The sequence below is a fragment of the Pseudonaja textilis genome, chromosome 4 (assembly GCF_049901715.1).
Source record: "Pseudonaja textilis isolate UNSWEBS1 chromosome 4, rPseTex1.2, whole genome shotgun sequence".
NCBI lineage: Eukaryota > Metazoa > Chordata > Lepidosauria > Squamata > Elapidae > Pseudonaja > Pseudonaja textilis.
In genome coordinates, this window is record NC_141993.1 from 58931641 (window position 1) to 58948316 (window position 16676).

A 16676-nucleotide genomic window follows, 5' to 3' on the forward strand; every position below is an offset into this window, starting at 1 on the left:
TCAGAATGTTGACCGATGTTGTCTCCTCCTAATAAGGGGGTTGAAAATGTTTCTGTAAATGGTTTTCCTATTGTTAAGCAGGAAGTCAAAAGAGAAAGAACAGGAAAAAAGCAATAAAAAGTGTGTTTGCTGCTTGAAAAGAAATGCCAGCTCCTGCTTACTTAAGGCAATGTTTGTGCTTCTACCGATCAGAATCAAAGAAAGGACAAATTTCTCCATAGTTTGCTGACTCCACCATTGAAAGGAAATATGCCCTTCAGCTAATCAACATTTTTGATTGGCTCTGAGGTGTCCAACTTTCACTGTTGAAGCATATATTCAAGTTTCAGACAACATTTTGCTCGAATAGCTTCCTGAAGGCCTGTAAGATGGAGCATCATTTTTTGTTTTAGATTTTATTAAAAAATAAGCATGAATGTCTTCTGACCTTTGTATTCATGGTTAAAATACTTATATTTCTGAAAATGAACTAATTTTCTTTGAATTTATTTGAAGGATGAGTGAAATGCCCATAAATAATACCAAGTAATTAACAAAAAACTATGTAGCTTTTTTCTTTAATGTTTAGAATGATGCAGTGGCATAAATGTAATCAGGTAAACCTTACCTCCAGTGCTGACAAGCAGAATTGTTTCTTCTACTCTAACATGACAGTGGCTGACAATTTAATACCAAAATAGATGCATTAAGAACATTATGGCACTTGGTATAATGAAAGGTTTAGATAAATAATTCAAGATGTATTAAAAAAAAACACATTGAAATGTTAACTAAATTGAAATGTTAACTAGTTAACATTGAAATGTTAACTAAAAATGTTGAAACAGATTTCCTCTCCAAAAATACTTTTTATACTAACAAATTCTTAAACAACTTTGCCACATTTCAATTAGGTCAAGGCTTCATTAAAAATACCTTGTTTCCAATGACTTCCAATGATTTCCACATGACTCCAATACTTTCAAGTTTTAGTATCATGAAATCAGGTTAAATTAAAATAGCTTTATTTATTGATTTTAATACACGAACAGCATGTGTCATGAATCTTGTTTATGCAGAGTGGGGAAATCCAGTTTTAAATGCAATCTCTAGAAAGGTTCACATTGTTGTATGCAAATTTTGCATTTAGTGTATTTCTTCCAAATGATTATCTCCAACAGGTCTCTCTCACACACATGCATGCACGCACGCAGGCATACACATACACATTTCTGTCCACAGAAAGCAAACCAATTATTGAAAGCTAAAACCGATGGCAGAAAAAGACCCAGTAGTGCACTAAGTCTGCCCTTTGAGTGTTATGTTTGTCTGGCTTCGCTTTCTTTTTAATATTTAACTGTTATTTTTTATTTTATTATTTTTATTCTATTTTTACATTTTTTGTCAGATGATAAACATGTATTTAGCCCAAGCATGTTTAAACATAGTTACTAATGATTGACCCATTATCTCTGCTGGAGGTTGATTCCAAGCTTCCATTACTCTTTCTGTGAAGTAACGCTTTCTACCATTACTTCTGAACTTTTCTCCTGTTAGTCTGAGGTTATGCCCTATATTCTTGAAGTTTGCTTTAGTACAGGAAGTCCTCGACTTAAAACAGTTCTTAGTTACAACTGTTCAAAGTTATAACGGCACTGAGAAATGTGACTTAAGACTATTGTTCGCTCATGATCATTGCAGCATCCCCACAGTCACATGATCAGAATTCAGATGCTTGGCAACTGACTCATATTTATGACAGTTGCTGATCAACTTTTGTGAACTTCTAACAAGCAAAGTTTATGGGGAAGTCAAATTCATTTGACAACCATGTTACTAACTGCGATTCACTTAACAATTGTGGTAACAAAGGTTGTAAAAGGGGAAAAAACTCATTTAGCATCTGTCTCGCTTAGCAACAAAAATTTGGGGCTCATAAGTTGAAGATTACCTGTATTGAAAAAATTTACTTCTAGAACAACCTTAATATTTTTTAAAGGTTTCAATCATGTTCCCACTTTCCCTTCTGTCTTCCAGGCTGTACATATTCAGTTCGTCCAATCTCTCCTGATATGTTACCTGTCTCCGGACTCACCCAATCTTATCAAAATCTTTTTTTAAGTGAAGTAAACAGCACGAACACTTTAAAGGGCTACACCAGATTTCCTTTAATTTATTTCATTCAGTCTTTTCCATATATATATTGTGTTCCTTAATGTAAGAAATAACAGAGTCTGGAACCAAGTATTTCACACTTTGTCCTTTGCGCAAGGCACACCTTATGCTCGTAGCACTGATTTCATTTAGAACCCATTCTTTTACTAAATGGATATTATGCTGGCAATTATTTAAAAACTCTAAGTTAGTGATGTACTGGGAAGGATCATGGCCAGCACGACTAACACAGACCAATCCAAACCTTTCCACTATTTCTATAATATGTTCTGTTTTCCAGAGGTTAGGTGTTTGAAATGTCTTCAGAACATCAGCTCCACAGAGAAGTTTTAATTCTGGATCAACTGCAAAAATAATGAGAGTATATTGTGACAAGTATTAATTTTAATGTCTGTTTTCTTTGTTGACATGCAGTCTTTGTTTAAGAATAAACAAATATTAAAACTCAATCCACCAATCTTTTTACTCTCCAAAAACCAGATGGCTACAAAGACCTTCTTAATTTTTCCTATTTCAAGTTTCAAATGAGAATTTTATACCTCCAAACCTCTTTTCCTCACATAAAATATGCATTCTCAATGGATCTTTATCAGTGCTGGTCAAATAATATATATGAAGAACAATCTAATGACATTTCCCATTTTATTTATTGGACACAATTTTACATATGTACAGAATTACTTAGTAGCAGAATAGCTACTTTAATTAGTAGAGGTAATTTAATTAGAGGGTATTCACTAATGAAGAGGTGTCATGTCATTACATTGACACTCTCCCTTCTCCAAGTAGGCCTTAGATGCACATCAGTAGGTCATTTCACAAACAATCAAGGACATAAAGTTAGGAAAAGGTACTAAAGTACATTGCTTTTCCTACACCCAACTTTCCACATATTCATCCCAAATTAAGGTTTAGGAGCAGCAACCAAATCTTAGTTGTACTGTACTTTGTATTCTAATGTTTTCCTTTTAAAAAAACAGTACACATAAAGCTTAAGGTGCTCTTTTCATGAATTCTTTACATTCAATACCGTACTCTTATTCTGCTCACTATATCTTACATCTCAGGCAGTTTCTTTTAATGTTTATATGTTCTTCCTTTCACTTTCTAATATTTCCTCAACTTCCTGACCCTGATCTGTTACTAATTAGAAAGGTGTTTTCTCTGAAACTGCTCTCTAACTGCCTTTCCTAATGGTTCTTTATTACCCTGATAGCTCTCATATTTGAACTGAGCTATCCAAATGTCTATGCAATTTTCCATCCCCTCTGATAAAACTGTTTATTCCTCACAGCTACGTTAATGTGCTTTCCTTCTATCCTTCAATTGAGAGGAAAATATGCTGATGAACAAGGTACTTCTGTGGGAGCAGAAGTACCTTGACCATGCCTTAGCAATGTGGCAGTGCTGCTGCTTTTATATAGTTTATTGTGTGTGAGGGGAGGATGGTTCAAGGCAGCAAGGAGGAGGGTTCAAAGTGGCTCCCTGTTGTTCATGGTCTGACATCATTTACTTTTAGGAAAACTATGACAGGCAAAGGTGACTCTGGGCTCTTCCTGCTCCTTCTTTCTCTGTTCTTCTTGTATTGTAACAGCCAATCAGCTATTTATCTTTTATCTTATTTTTGACAGATCAATTTTTCCTTCCTTCCTTCCTTCCTTCCTTCCTTCCTTCCTTCCTTCCTTCCTTCCTTCCTTCCCTGCCTGCCATTGGTATACTGGAATTTCCCTTTCCTTTACTGCCATTGGAATATTGATCCTTCATGAATTCTTTACATTCAATACCATAACTTATTCTGCTCACTATATCTTACATCTCAGGCAGTTTCTTTTAACATTTATATGCTCTTCTTTTCACTTTCTAATATTTCAGAAACTTGAAACCAGAAAGCTTGTTATTACTGTGATACAAATAGTCTATTTTTGAAAACTGCTGCACTAAAGAGCCCACTAAGCTATTTCCTTTTCATCCCAGCATTAGTGTTGAACTTTTGTGTCTCTAGCTTGCCTTGACTTCTCCCAGCCTGCCTCTCTTAACTTTGTTTTCCAGAACTGTCCTGATCTGTTTCCCAGTTTTTCAAAACTATCTGAATACATTTTTTTTCAGGGTCACTGATACCCATAGGAATGACAAGCTATTCTTCTTTATCAGCAATACCCAGACCTGTCTCTGGATGACACATAATGTCCACAACTTTAACTATTAGATAAGCTCACCATGCAGTCTACACACCTTTCACGAAACACTTTATCAGTGTTTCTAATTATTAAATAGCTCACAAGCAAAAATTATTCACTTTCTGTGAAATATCATCAGTATGGTGGTATTTGGATTCATGACCCAAGGATGGGATCACTCTTATGAAAAAATTCTTATCAAAATGTCATTCTTTCCTACAACCCCTTTTCTTTAGTACCAATGCAACTATAATCTGGGAATGGAATCACATCCTATATAATCTTGTCTACATTCATTTATTTTTCCAGCTTACCTATCAAGGTTTCTTACTTCTTACTTGACAGAGAAGAGCAAACAGCACTGAATAGAAACCTAGCTTATGTGTAATAAAGGCAGGTAGTAATATATTTCACACTTTTTGTTTTGACACAGTTCAGTAAATTGTAAAACAGTCCCTGCAGGACTGGCTTTGTACTTTTCAATAAGTTAGCATATGCTTTGTTTTTTTCTTTAGGAATTGTCATAAACGTTTGTTGTTTTGCTATTCTTTTACAATTTGGAATTTGCAGTCCTGGCTTCTTCACACAGATACTAAATTCATTTGATATTCACTTCTGGAGGCAACAAATCTTCACCCTCTTCCTGTTTCCCCTCCTTATCAAGATACTGAAGTGATGAAAAGTTCTGGTGTTTCTTTTCTTATCCAACTTCTTTTTGTTTTGTTATAAGAATATATGACTTTCAGGATCAAACCCTTGGTCCATCTAAGTCTATATTCAGATTTCGAAGTGGCCAACAAAGTCCACTAGTCTCCCAGCAGATGGCCTTCAGAGGCCATTAGACTGCTATCAAGACTAATAGCCATTGATCCCCATGGCTTTCATGAACTAATCTAACCATTTTTTCTGGTAGACAGCACCAGATACCTTGGTAGTGAATTTCAAATTTTAACTATGTGTTGTTTCACAAGATTATTTCTTTTTTGTCTGTCCCAATTATTCCAGGATCCACTTTCATTGGTTTTATTTTTGGAAGACGAAAACAGCTTTTCCTTATCTACTTTATTTGCACTATGCATAATTTTGTATGTCTTAATCATGTTCCCTCTCATTTGCCCAAATGTTGCAACCTTTCCTCATAGGGAAGCTACCCCTTCATTATCTTAGCTGCCCTTCTCTGAATTTTCTATAGCTCTACTAAGCCATTTTTGAGGTGTGGCAACTAGAGCTATAACCAGTATGCCAAATATATATTCAATACTTATTTATATAAGGGCATTATGATATTGACATCTCTTATTTTTTACAGTGGATGCCCAAAGCTGTTAAGCTTTGAAATATATTTGATGGGGGGCATAAAAGTAGTTAGTTAACTTTTTATTTCATAAGACTGTCATTTTTATTGCTATATCTGCTATACGATTTTGTCTGAAGAATGAGATAAAGGTGATTTATATAAAATGAATATTGAGTTAAGCTCCTATTTTCTGGAAAGTTTGCTTGAAGTTTTTTGTCTTGTAATAGGTCATTAGTCCACTTAGGCCATAATGCATCATGGCTTCTCTAGAACCCTTTTGCAATATTCATTTGCTAACCCTTTATATGGAAATGCCAGAATCTAATCCTTCAGAATTATAAACTTAATTGCATGCAGGATGTTTTCACAAAACAACATTATTAGAAAGGCTCTTTGGAAATTGCATGTTATACTAGCCTAAGGTATCCTGTAGCTATGGATTTTTAATTTCAATTGCAGTGAATTCATTGGGACTAAACATATTCGTTGGGTTTGGTTTATATTTTGAAAATGTACTAATATCTCTTTTTTTAAAAAAGAAGGAAAAATCCAAAACCAGCAAGGGGAAATTAGGAAGCACCACAGGCATAAATAAGGATATATACTAAAGTCTGTATGGCAGGTTTTTCCTGAGTAAACAAAACAAAGAACTTTGAGAGGTAACATTAAATGAAGTGATGGAGAAAATATGTATTTCCTGACAGTCACAGAATAAAACTTGTGAGAAAAATAGAGATCTCTTAAAAAAAAAATCAAATATTGATATGTAGCCAAAACTGAAACACTAAAGGCTTTTCAAAAAAGGCTGACAAAAGAATCAACTTCAATAGGAAGAAAAGTGAGCATATAATATCCTTCGATTTTTGAGAGCGACTGTTAAATAACGATCTTGCACTTTCACAACAGATAATAGCTTTTGCTGAAGTCAAGCGCCTATAATAATACTCCAGCTCTTGAGCCTTTGTTTTTGTGCACTTTTGACTGGCGTTACCAGAATCAATACTAATAGTGCAAAAGTTATTATAACACTCCCTAAGACTTTTTCAGAAGGTTAGCCAGGTTAGAAAATGGAGATATTACTAACAGCACAAAAGAAACAACTAGATTTAACACCTAACAAGATCTTACTAAAAGGTAGAGTTCTTAGACAAGGAAACAACACATAAGTTATTTGGCTGAGTTGAAATTAAAATAGGAATCCATCCTAAAGAAATAACTATGTACATAATGTTAAATTAGTGACCCTAATTAGAAATGTGAAGAACTACAATAATAATTTGAAAAAAAGAAATGTAAAACAATAAAAATCCTTAAAAATGTCTGGGTAGGGTTTTTTTCTTTGTGAAGGCAAACTGCAAATAAATGAAATATTCTGAAGCTAAGTGAAACTAAGAATGTAGAAATAATATTTTCTCAATAGGCTCAGAAATTAACTTTGAAGACTATATCATATCTAGGGAAGTTTTACAACACCCCAATTCCAACTTTTCCAGCTAGCAAAATGCATAGTTGGCAACTTTGCATAATCTGATCAATGCTGAAAGATTCTACCAGTATTTTTCAAACATGTTTGATACCCAACAATTGCTTTACCTGTACATACAATCTCCAGATTTTAAAGAAGACTATCTAAATGCAAGCTATTGAATTGGTAAAAGTAAGGATGGACAAACCATATAGACATTTTAAACAAGTTGGGCTTCTCCTACATTTTTAGGTTTGGCTCCTGTTACTTTTTAATTTTCTTTTATTTAATATAGAAGAACATAATTCTGTTTTACTGAATAGGTTTACTGAATATGTGTTCTGATCCAAGCCTCATTCCAAGCGAATAAAAACCAAACAGAATAAAAGCAAAACCTTTTTAATGCTTCTCTGTGAATTCTGTTCATTCACAGTAAAAATGCTATTAAAACTAATTGTGCCAGATAAGAACAAGCCTTGCCAAAGTTGTGCAAGGCTGCCAAAACACTAGATTAAATTGCAAGAAAACATTCAAAACCAAAAGTTTCCAAATGCAAACCACGATAGTCCGAATTTTCACAAGACTTGAAGTGCAAGAACCTATTTGCTTCCTGCAAAGAATCCCACTTTTGAAGGCTGGCTTTTATCCCTTAAGGGAGGGACCGTCACCATGCAGCCTTACTCTCGAGTTGCTTGTGCTGCTGCAGCTTCTCTTTCCTTTGAACAGCCCTGCGTGCATGCACACTGGGCACAGGCTCTTTGGGGTCCTCTTCATCACTGCTGCCAGCCTCCATAAGCTCCAAAGGCAGCACTCTACTCTCTGACAGTCCTGGACCCATCCCTGCATCACACGAAGGCCCTTCATCCGAGTCTTCACTCTTCACACCTGCTGCCAGTGAACCACAACACTATGTTTCAAAAACTGAAAGATGGAGTGTTTTCCTTAGCCAGATGAATTCAGACTTTCAATTTTTATTCTGAAGAAATCAGGTTATTTTCAGAACCTAAGCTAAGAGCAGCTCTTTTTTTCAAGGAAAATTAAAGAATACCTGAAGTTATACTTTATAATGTGGTCAAAAATTGTCAAAAGACTCATTCTCTGCCTTTGAAGGCATTCTAGGACAGACATTGTGTGACTTGAACATTAGCTTTCATTTGTCACTGTCTTGATTTTATGATTATTCGACTGATCTCTTACATTGTATTTTTGCCTCTAGTGCAAAATATAATTTGGTTATTACAATGTTTATTTAGCCTTCAAATTGATGCAGTTATAACCATCTAATTATCTGGCTTAGTCTTCAAGGACTATTATATATTCTTTATTCTATTTCATCGGTTTTCTATTGTGAACCATGAAGAAGAAAAAGGTGACTGTACATTGCACTAGGAATATATTCTGTGACCTACAACACAATTATATTAAACAAACCTGTAACTGATGATCTGATTGATGGGTCAGCTGCTTCTTCTTTGGACCAAGTATTTTCTCTATACAGTTTTCTGATATTGTGTGTTTTAAGTAGCTCTTTGTAATGATGCCTGTACAAAATAAAGGTGTCAGTATAAGGTAATTGTGTTGGTATCTCAGGGATACATTTGTAATTATCTTCTATTGGCACTTTCTAAAATTCAATCGGCTTGTTGCCAACTTCAGGTCAGAGTTTAATGACAGGGTTGGATAATTTGCCAGATTAATTTTGTTCATTGAAAGATGTGTGCAAACAATACTTCACACTCTTGTTCAATTGGAATATCTATTGACCATTTGTTATTTATATAATCTCCTCAGTGATAGATGACATAAAATAACATTTCGTTGGATCATTTCTTAACAAAATAAATAAAATCATTTTCATATATTACTTAAAATGCTGTAATGAAATTACCTAAAACCATTAAATAATTGTTAACAAATGCTTATAGTTTAAACCAAGTGCCAACTATCTGTCAGTTCATATTAAACTTTGTGCGGAGTTTTGACACTGTACCCAAAAACTGCAAGAGAAGTTCACAAATTCTAAGAGTTGCCCTAAATGCGTGACTTCCCAAAATGCAATGACTAAAAAAATGATATTTCTGTTCCCATCTATTCTGGGAAGGCTAAGGATCTGGAGTGCAATAGGAAAACTATTTGTCCCTCTAATGATTTCAACATTTTGTAACATTACTGTGTTTTAATGTATTTAATTTCTAACACAATTTGCTACCCTAGTGATTATTCACATTTTTTTAAAAAAAAAATAGAGTATCACAAGGAGTACATTAAAATTAACAGTAACTTGGGTACTAAAATATGTTAATAATGAAAAACCTGGAAAAAGTGATGCAGCTGTTTCTTACTTTCTAAAACATGTAGAAAGAATGGAAAACAAATATATGATGAAACAAAAGCTTCCATTGAAGACTTTCAAAGGCCTTCATTTGAACCCATTCTATTCTAGAATTTACAAGATTTTTGGTAGGAGCTCCTGCTCTCTCTTTCTTACCATATATGACTAATTGCAACTAACATTAAACATTTTTAATTTCTGAGTTTCGTGCAGTGTAATCAAGAGAAAGACTGAAGTCAAGACAAAAGCAGGAAGACTGAAGACAAAACCAAGTGATATGGATTCTTAAGTAACCACTCCTGTTCCAATGATGGTCTCTAATAAGCTAGCTTATTACCTGAAAGAGTGTCTGGGGGTTCTAAGGTGACAAACAAAGGCCTGGTTTTCCAAAGATTGCATTTCACTGAGAATAGAATCCAGCCTATGATCATATCAATCCTCTTTTTTTGCCCTATTTCCCCGTCAACAACCACGCTGTGGGGTGAATTGGAATGAGAGTGATTGGCCCAAGGTCACCCAGTCAGTTTTTAATTCCATGAAGAAAAGCTACATATGTTATTGTCACTGACATAGAAAGAGTGCAACATTGAAGAATTTGAAATCTTATAATCCATGATATTTGCTAGGCACAATTTAGACTTACAACCTGAATCTAAAATTTCATTACTGTGTAAGAGATTGAACAGTGGGAACTTCAATCAAAAATAACATTAAATTCAATATTAAATTCCCTTTGAATATTACTCCCACATTGGTATAAGATGTTTTTATCACTGATATATTACCCCTTTGCTCCTCTGTTTACATTTAATACATATGGCAAAACATGTTTTGAATACTTTGCATAGCCCTATTGCTTAGTCTGTCTAACTTGATATCATGAATGGATGAGAAATCTAGTATCACCTGTTCAAAAAAATACTATGCAATTTGAGATTTGAAGAATGTAAAACATCATTTCTGGAATAATGGCTAATTAATCTGGGAAAATATGCTTTTATATCTTGAATAACTTCATATATAAAATGTAAATTGATGTACAATTTAATCTTATTTAAAAACCATTTTGTTATTACATGGAATTGCACTGCACCTAAAAAATGAATTCTATGCACATTATTTACTATATTCTCTTAGTGTATTTTGTACTATTTCTTTTATTTTTTTGACATTGATTTTAATTTTGTTAATCAGCTATTTTTATTGTTCAGTTGAGGTTTTTTTGGACAGAAATATTATGAAATTACTAATACTACTCTAAGTTGTAAATGGTATGCTAGAATACTTATATTTAATCTTTGTACAGTGCCCAGAATCGCTTGTGTTAACCATGTCATCACATCAGCAAATTAAATGGTACATTTGATGTGCTGGTTAACTGCAATTTTTTGGCTACCCAACCATACTATACTTCTTACATTGTTTTTTCCCCCTTTCTTATGATATTCTCTACATTTCTTTAAATGTGCAAAAGTTGCAGATATCTATTTATCTGAAGAATGAGCCAAATGAGCCCCTGAAATAGAAGGTGCTGTAAGGACCTTTAGTTCAGGAACCTGGTAATTGCTGGCTACACAAGAACTATATAGCATACTAGGGCCTAAACAAAAGAGATTGTTAGATCTGTAAGTCAAGCAGTGGAAAAACTAATAGGAATGGAACAGATGGAAATCAAGCAGGTCAGAACTTTTCCAAGGCCTTGTATTAAACGACTTCCCTTGTGCTGACTGCAGTATGATAGACGGCAGTAGATTTCCTGCGTGAAAATCAAGTCATTTTTCCCCAAGCAAACATATGTTATGGTTCTAGGAAAAAAATAACAAGGCTTGCAAGCCAAGTAACTAGAAAAATACTTGTTATCAGAGTATAAGTTATATATAATTGACATACACAGTTTCTTATAGAAATTTAGAATGAAAAATTCTGAGAATATACAGAATCCTGCATTTTCAGTAATCAAAGGAATTCCAGGACAATCTTCTGTTTTGGGACCTGGATATGGTAGCAAATCAGTACTGTACCTAAGCTTTTTTTTTGTATCAAGGGAAATGTCCTTATAGTCAGCCCTGAAAGTAATAAGAATTAAAAAAGAAAAGAAAAGTAAATGTCTGATTGGAAGAAGAGGGATTGTTAAAAGTTATTAGTCTACCTTATTCTTCTCTTCTATATATTAAAGGACTCTACTTACAACTGTTTTATTCTATAAAACAAAATAAAGTTTGCTACCTTCTTTGCTTGAGGATTATATCTTTTTACTAAAATATTTGATTAAATCCCACTATCAGCAGCAGACACTATCAATATTACCTTAGTACTATGAGAGTCTCAGTCCATTGAGTTTGCTCACTCTCCCAAGGATCCACCCTGATCCATTCGGATGTTTCAACTGCAAGACGAACCATTGCGACCCGATGCTTTGCTGCTACCAATCCTTGCTTCCAATAGTTGTCACTAACTGGTGAAATTATACCTTCTGTTACATGATACTTTCCTGGATAGAGAAAAAAAAATATAAACAATCCAATGTTTATACTGTTTCTTGTAATAGATAAATTCTTTAATATGTGAACAATAAAAATGATTGTTTCTTTTTTTCTGCAATTAAACTATTGAAAATAAATATTTATTTCTGCTAGACAGACAGACAGACGTGTGTGTGTGTGTGTGTGTGTGTGTGTGTGTGTGTGATAAATAATAAAAATCTGGCACCTTAATAAACTTTAACCGCAGTTCAGCACAAAAACACTCTTATCCAACAAGTGTTTGGGAGAAAAGCCAGGTCTTAAGTGATTTATGGAAGGCTAGAATAGTAGGGGACTGCCAACCCTCAGGAAGAAGGGTGTTCCATTGGGTATGGGCTGCCATGGAAAAGGCATGATCCTCAGATACTCAAATAGGCAATATTTAAGGAAGGGACTAGGAACACACTTACCCTGTCTAATCTGTTAGGACAGGAAGATGTCCTTAGAAGGATCTTGCCATAACCTGTCCTCGTGACTTTACTAAAAAGAAGTCTGCAAATGCAAACATTTTTCATCTATAATGTATAGGATTAGAATAACTGAAGATTGGGTTAATGATTAATTCAAATATGTACTAGAATTATAAGGACAACTTCAAGATAGCATATCTAATGTATGCTTTATCTGATAACTATTTGCTTCTTGGTATAATGCAAGTTAAAATCTTGTACTTCTAAAGTAACAGCGCCGTGTGCTTTAAAATGTTTTCTGCAAATCTTCGTAATAGTGTTAGCCAGTGAAAAAAAATGATTATCACAGATTTTTAGACCATATGTGAATAGCTACAGGGGACTAATTTAATTAATATTATGTGCTGTCATCTCTCTCTATTAGTGACAATGTTAATTAAAAGGTAAAGTCAAGAATCTCCAAGAATGTTTTGGAATATAATTAATTAATGTCTACTTCAAGGCAAATGATAAAGTTCATAATTCAGATGAATAAAAGTCAGTGGTGTTTAATAACACCTCTTTTGTTATAAACTATAAAATTGGATAAACAGCAAAATATAGAGGAAAACGAAACTCTTTGAAATAATATTCCTGTTTCCCCAAATTAAGCTGAAGCTACATTTCAAGTTAGATTTATCTCTAAAGTCGTGGAAGAAAAGTGGGCCTAAATCTAATATTTATTTTATGCCTTAGTTTTATCTAAGGAATAAAATAAATATTAGATTTAAGCCTACTTTTCTTCCATGACTTTAAAAGGCAGATCCTCCTACCAATGTAGAAACAATGTGATATTGTTTGAGTCAGAATGATTTCCCCAAACTTATTTATAGAGTTATTTTTTGACATTTATAGAAATGAACCATCCCTCTTTGAATCATTAAAGTATCTGCAGCTTTTGAGATGTTCACATATCAACTTGGAAAGCTGACCTTGTCCGTCTCACTTTGATTTTGCTCCTTTGTTCCACTTGTCACATTTAACACACATGGCAAAACATGTTTGGATTGCTTTGCATATTCCTATTACTTAACATTAGTCTATCCAACTTGGTACTGTGAATGGATGAGAAATCTACCACTACCCATTAAGAAAAATATTTTTAGAGAAAATACTATGCAACTTGAGTCTTTAAGGGGGCAAGACCTATTCCTGAACTTATTTACTTATATATTTATATGCTGTCTTCCCATCAAGTCACTGAAGTTGTACTTTATTTTAAAATAAAGTAATGCTCATTTAATGACTCACTCATTCAGTGACCATTGGGTCCCTGAAAAAGTAATGGTTATGACTGGATCTTGTAGAAAGTCAATGGGTAAGCTGGCAGGAGATTGGAAGGCACATGACATCCTTGTTTAATGACCCATTTGATGTTCACTTAATAATGGTAATTCAGATTGCCATGTCATTAAGCAGTACATTTTCATGGTTTTTGAACTTACGACTGTTTTGCTTAACAACCAAGTTATTGGTCCACTTATAATTGTTAGTTGAGAACTACCAGTACTGAACACATTTTTCTCATCTTAATTAAATTCTATTCAGGAATGCATGGTACCAAGTCACTCGCCTGGTCTTCTATTTTGCTATCTTCCATTTGGACACAGAGTTCCTAAATTAACAATACAAGAAAAAAAAAGGCTATCCAGCAGTTTTCTCAAAGGGCTGATATTCTTTGAGTATTGATAGCATGGGCTTCCTGACCTGTTTAATTTATGGTTGCATTGGTACATAGCAAAAAGAAAAGTAAAAACATTGTTAAATAAACTATTCTGGTTCAGGGGAAAAACCAAATATAGTAATGGGACAAAAGTTGCAATAGTAATAAGGAGATAATTAAGCAATTATTACAAATTATACCACATCTTTTGCATAAAAGACCAAGAAGGATTTACAACGTGAAGGAATGGGCAATGCAAATTTCATTTCAAGAGTCTCACTGAGTTCAAAGATAATATTTAAGAAAGTGAGTTCCAGTCTGCAGCATAAATGTGTATTTGCCACTCATCTTGTGAAGCAATTTGAGGTAGCCAAGCAATAACAAAACCTATAACAAAAATGATAACGCATGAAACAGAAATAAAGGAAACAATGGCATTTAAGGGTAAACCCATCAGAACAAAATTACACAGCTCATCAGTTCAACTTCCTCCAAATCCCCATGACATTTCTCCTAGTCAAATAGTGTTTCAAAGAGCATGTGCTACAACACAGAAGACACGCTTCCTGAGTCCCACTAGATGACACTCTTCAAGCAACAGGACCAGCAAAATGTATCTAATGATATTGTTAGAAACAATTGGAATGATGCAGTCCCTCAAATATCATAGCCATTTTGGAATGGTTTTACTGGTGACAACCAGCATTTGAATTGCACCTCAAAAGCTATTATGAACCAATACTGCTAATGTAACAAAAGTGTAATATGGATATATTGAGGAATGCCCATAATTTCTCACATTATTGCATTTTATACTAGTTGCAAGTTCTGGATGTTCTTCAACGGTAGTCCTATGTATAGCATATAACAATAATCTACTCATAAGCACGAGTGTCCTTATGCAATGCCTCTCAATACAGGAAGGGGTGAAATTGGTGTACTATACATTGGTATACTTTATAAAGTTTTCAAAAGACCTTCAACAGCTGCTGAAAATTCATGATTCCCCAGTTTGCATGCCAGTTCTATCTGAAGTAGCGTTATGTGATCCAGAACTAAAGATGGAAAATGATTGGATCCAGAAGACCTAAAACTTAAAGCTGCTCAGGTTTTTTGGGTTGATCTGAGCTCAATTATTCCCTATGAAGACCTCAGTTTTCAGACACTGAGACAGGACCTCCACAACATTACTTAGTCAGCTAAAGAAAGAGAAGTATAGCTGGCTGTTATTAACACACATATTTCCCTTAAAATGGGAAGGTTGGAGATAGGGTGAAAATATTTGAAAAGTTGGGGTCTAATGATCGGGTTTTTTGTGGGGAAGGAGTACATAATAAAACAAAGCAGCAAACTATTGCAGCTTTAGATGCAATTTTTGGAGAGCAACCTTCCATTATTAAGTAGTTTTTTTAAAGAAAGCTAATCCAAGTATAACCACAACATAAAGGGTTTTAAATTTATGTTTACAGGAGCCTCTGCATTTCAGAAGTTTGATGAGGATACTGTCGCAAGACTAAAGAGAATTATTAAAATAAAGCTCTAATCTTTTCTTTAGACTACATGACAATATCTTACTATGCAGTATTTAATTTTTTCAAGTTTCATTCATTTTGTAATGGGATATAAAAAATAAACTCCTGTCAGCAATTGCTATGACATTAATAAATTCTAACACCAACCTGGCACCTGTGATCAAGCATTTTCTTCACATAGCTGTTCGTTTAAATAGAATGTAACAGTATTCTCAACAATGGAATCCTTGGAAAATTAGGAAGAAAATAGTATCACATAGACTATTTCATTCCTGTTACCTAAAATCTCAAAAGATGTTCAGCATCTGTTTTGGGAATTAAACAGATATGGTTGCCATTAGAACTACATCTTGCATATGGTTGCTATTAGAACTACATCTTGTTGCTAGAAAAGCCTTTTATGTCTATCTACTGATATATGCCATTCTTTTGATTACAATACATACATGTAAAAAATACTACACAAGGAACAAAAAGGTAAGAATCTAAGTGTTTCTTGGAGTTCTATGGCTAACAATATTTTCTATTATCATCAAATGTTGATGATTTTAGTATTCTAAATAAGGTCTGTATGTGAGTGACTATGTGTCTGCCTGAGTTTGGTAGGCCTTATTTGCTAATCACTGCCAATATGCTAATATATCTACAAGAGCTCATATAAATATACAGCATTTCAGGATATGTCAAGCACTAGCTAAATTCATTCTTGTATATTAGACATTCTAAGATGACTCTTAATTAACTGAATTAGATATTAAGGTAGTGATGTAGTAATGAATTACACAGATGCATAACTTTGAAATTTAACAAAAAAACCTCAATGGGAACAAGAATCTGAAAAATGTTACATTGCAAATGATGCCTCTAAAACTTAATTTAATTTGTGACTATATAATATTACAGAAAAATTTACAGCAAATAGTCCAGAATTTAACTCCTCTTGATAAGATTTTATTTTGAAGTATTACATGCTTTGCAGGGGTGGATTTCTACCGGTTCTGTCTACCTCTGTAGAATTGGTAGCTCTGAAGAGCAGCAGACATAGAACCGGTTCTATGTCTGCTGATGTTTTTGCCCACCTGCCC

The 16676-nt window shown here is 33.9% G+C and overlaps 1 protein-coding gene across 19 annotated transcripts in view; it reads right to left on the bottom strand.

The window, feature by feature from the left end:
- Nucleotides 1-2122: 2122 nt before the first annotated feature.
- The window catches only part of NMNAT3 (nicotinamide nucleotide adenylyltransferase 3), a 33303-nt gene continuing 18749 nt past the window's right edge, over nt 2123-16676 (bottom strand). For 17 of the 19 annotated variants that reach the window (XM_087933173.1, XM_087933174.1, XM_087933183.1 and 14 more), the window contains 3 exons: nt 11733-11916; nt 8525-8634; nt 2123-2498 (listed from right to left, as the gene is read on the bottom strand). In XM_087933173.1, coding sequence (XP_087789299.1) covers nt 2158-2498; nt 8525-8634; nt 11733-11916 — 635 coding nt within the window. In that variant the 3' untranslated portion in view covers nt 2123-2157. Of the gene's footprint in view, nt 2499-7476; nt 7982-8524; nt 8635-11732; nt 11917-16676 lie in introns of those variants that run through there. The other 2 variants (XM_087933189.1, XM_087933188.1) reach the window with 2 other exon arrangements.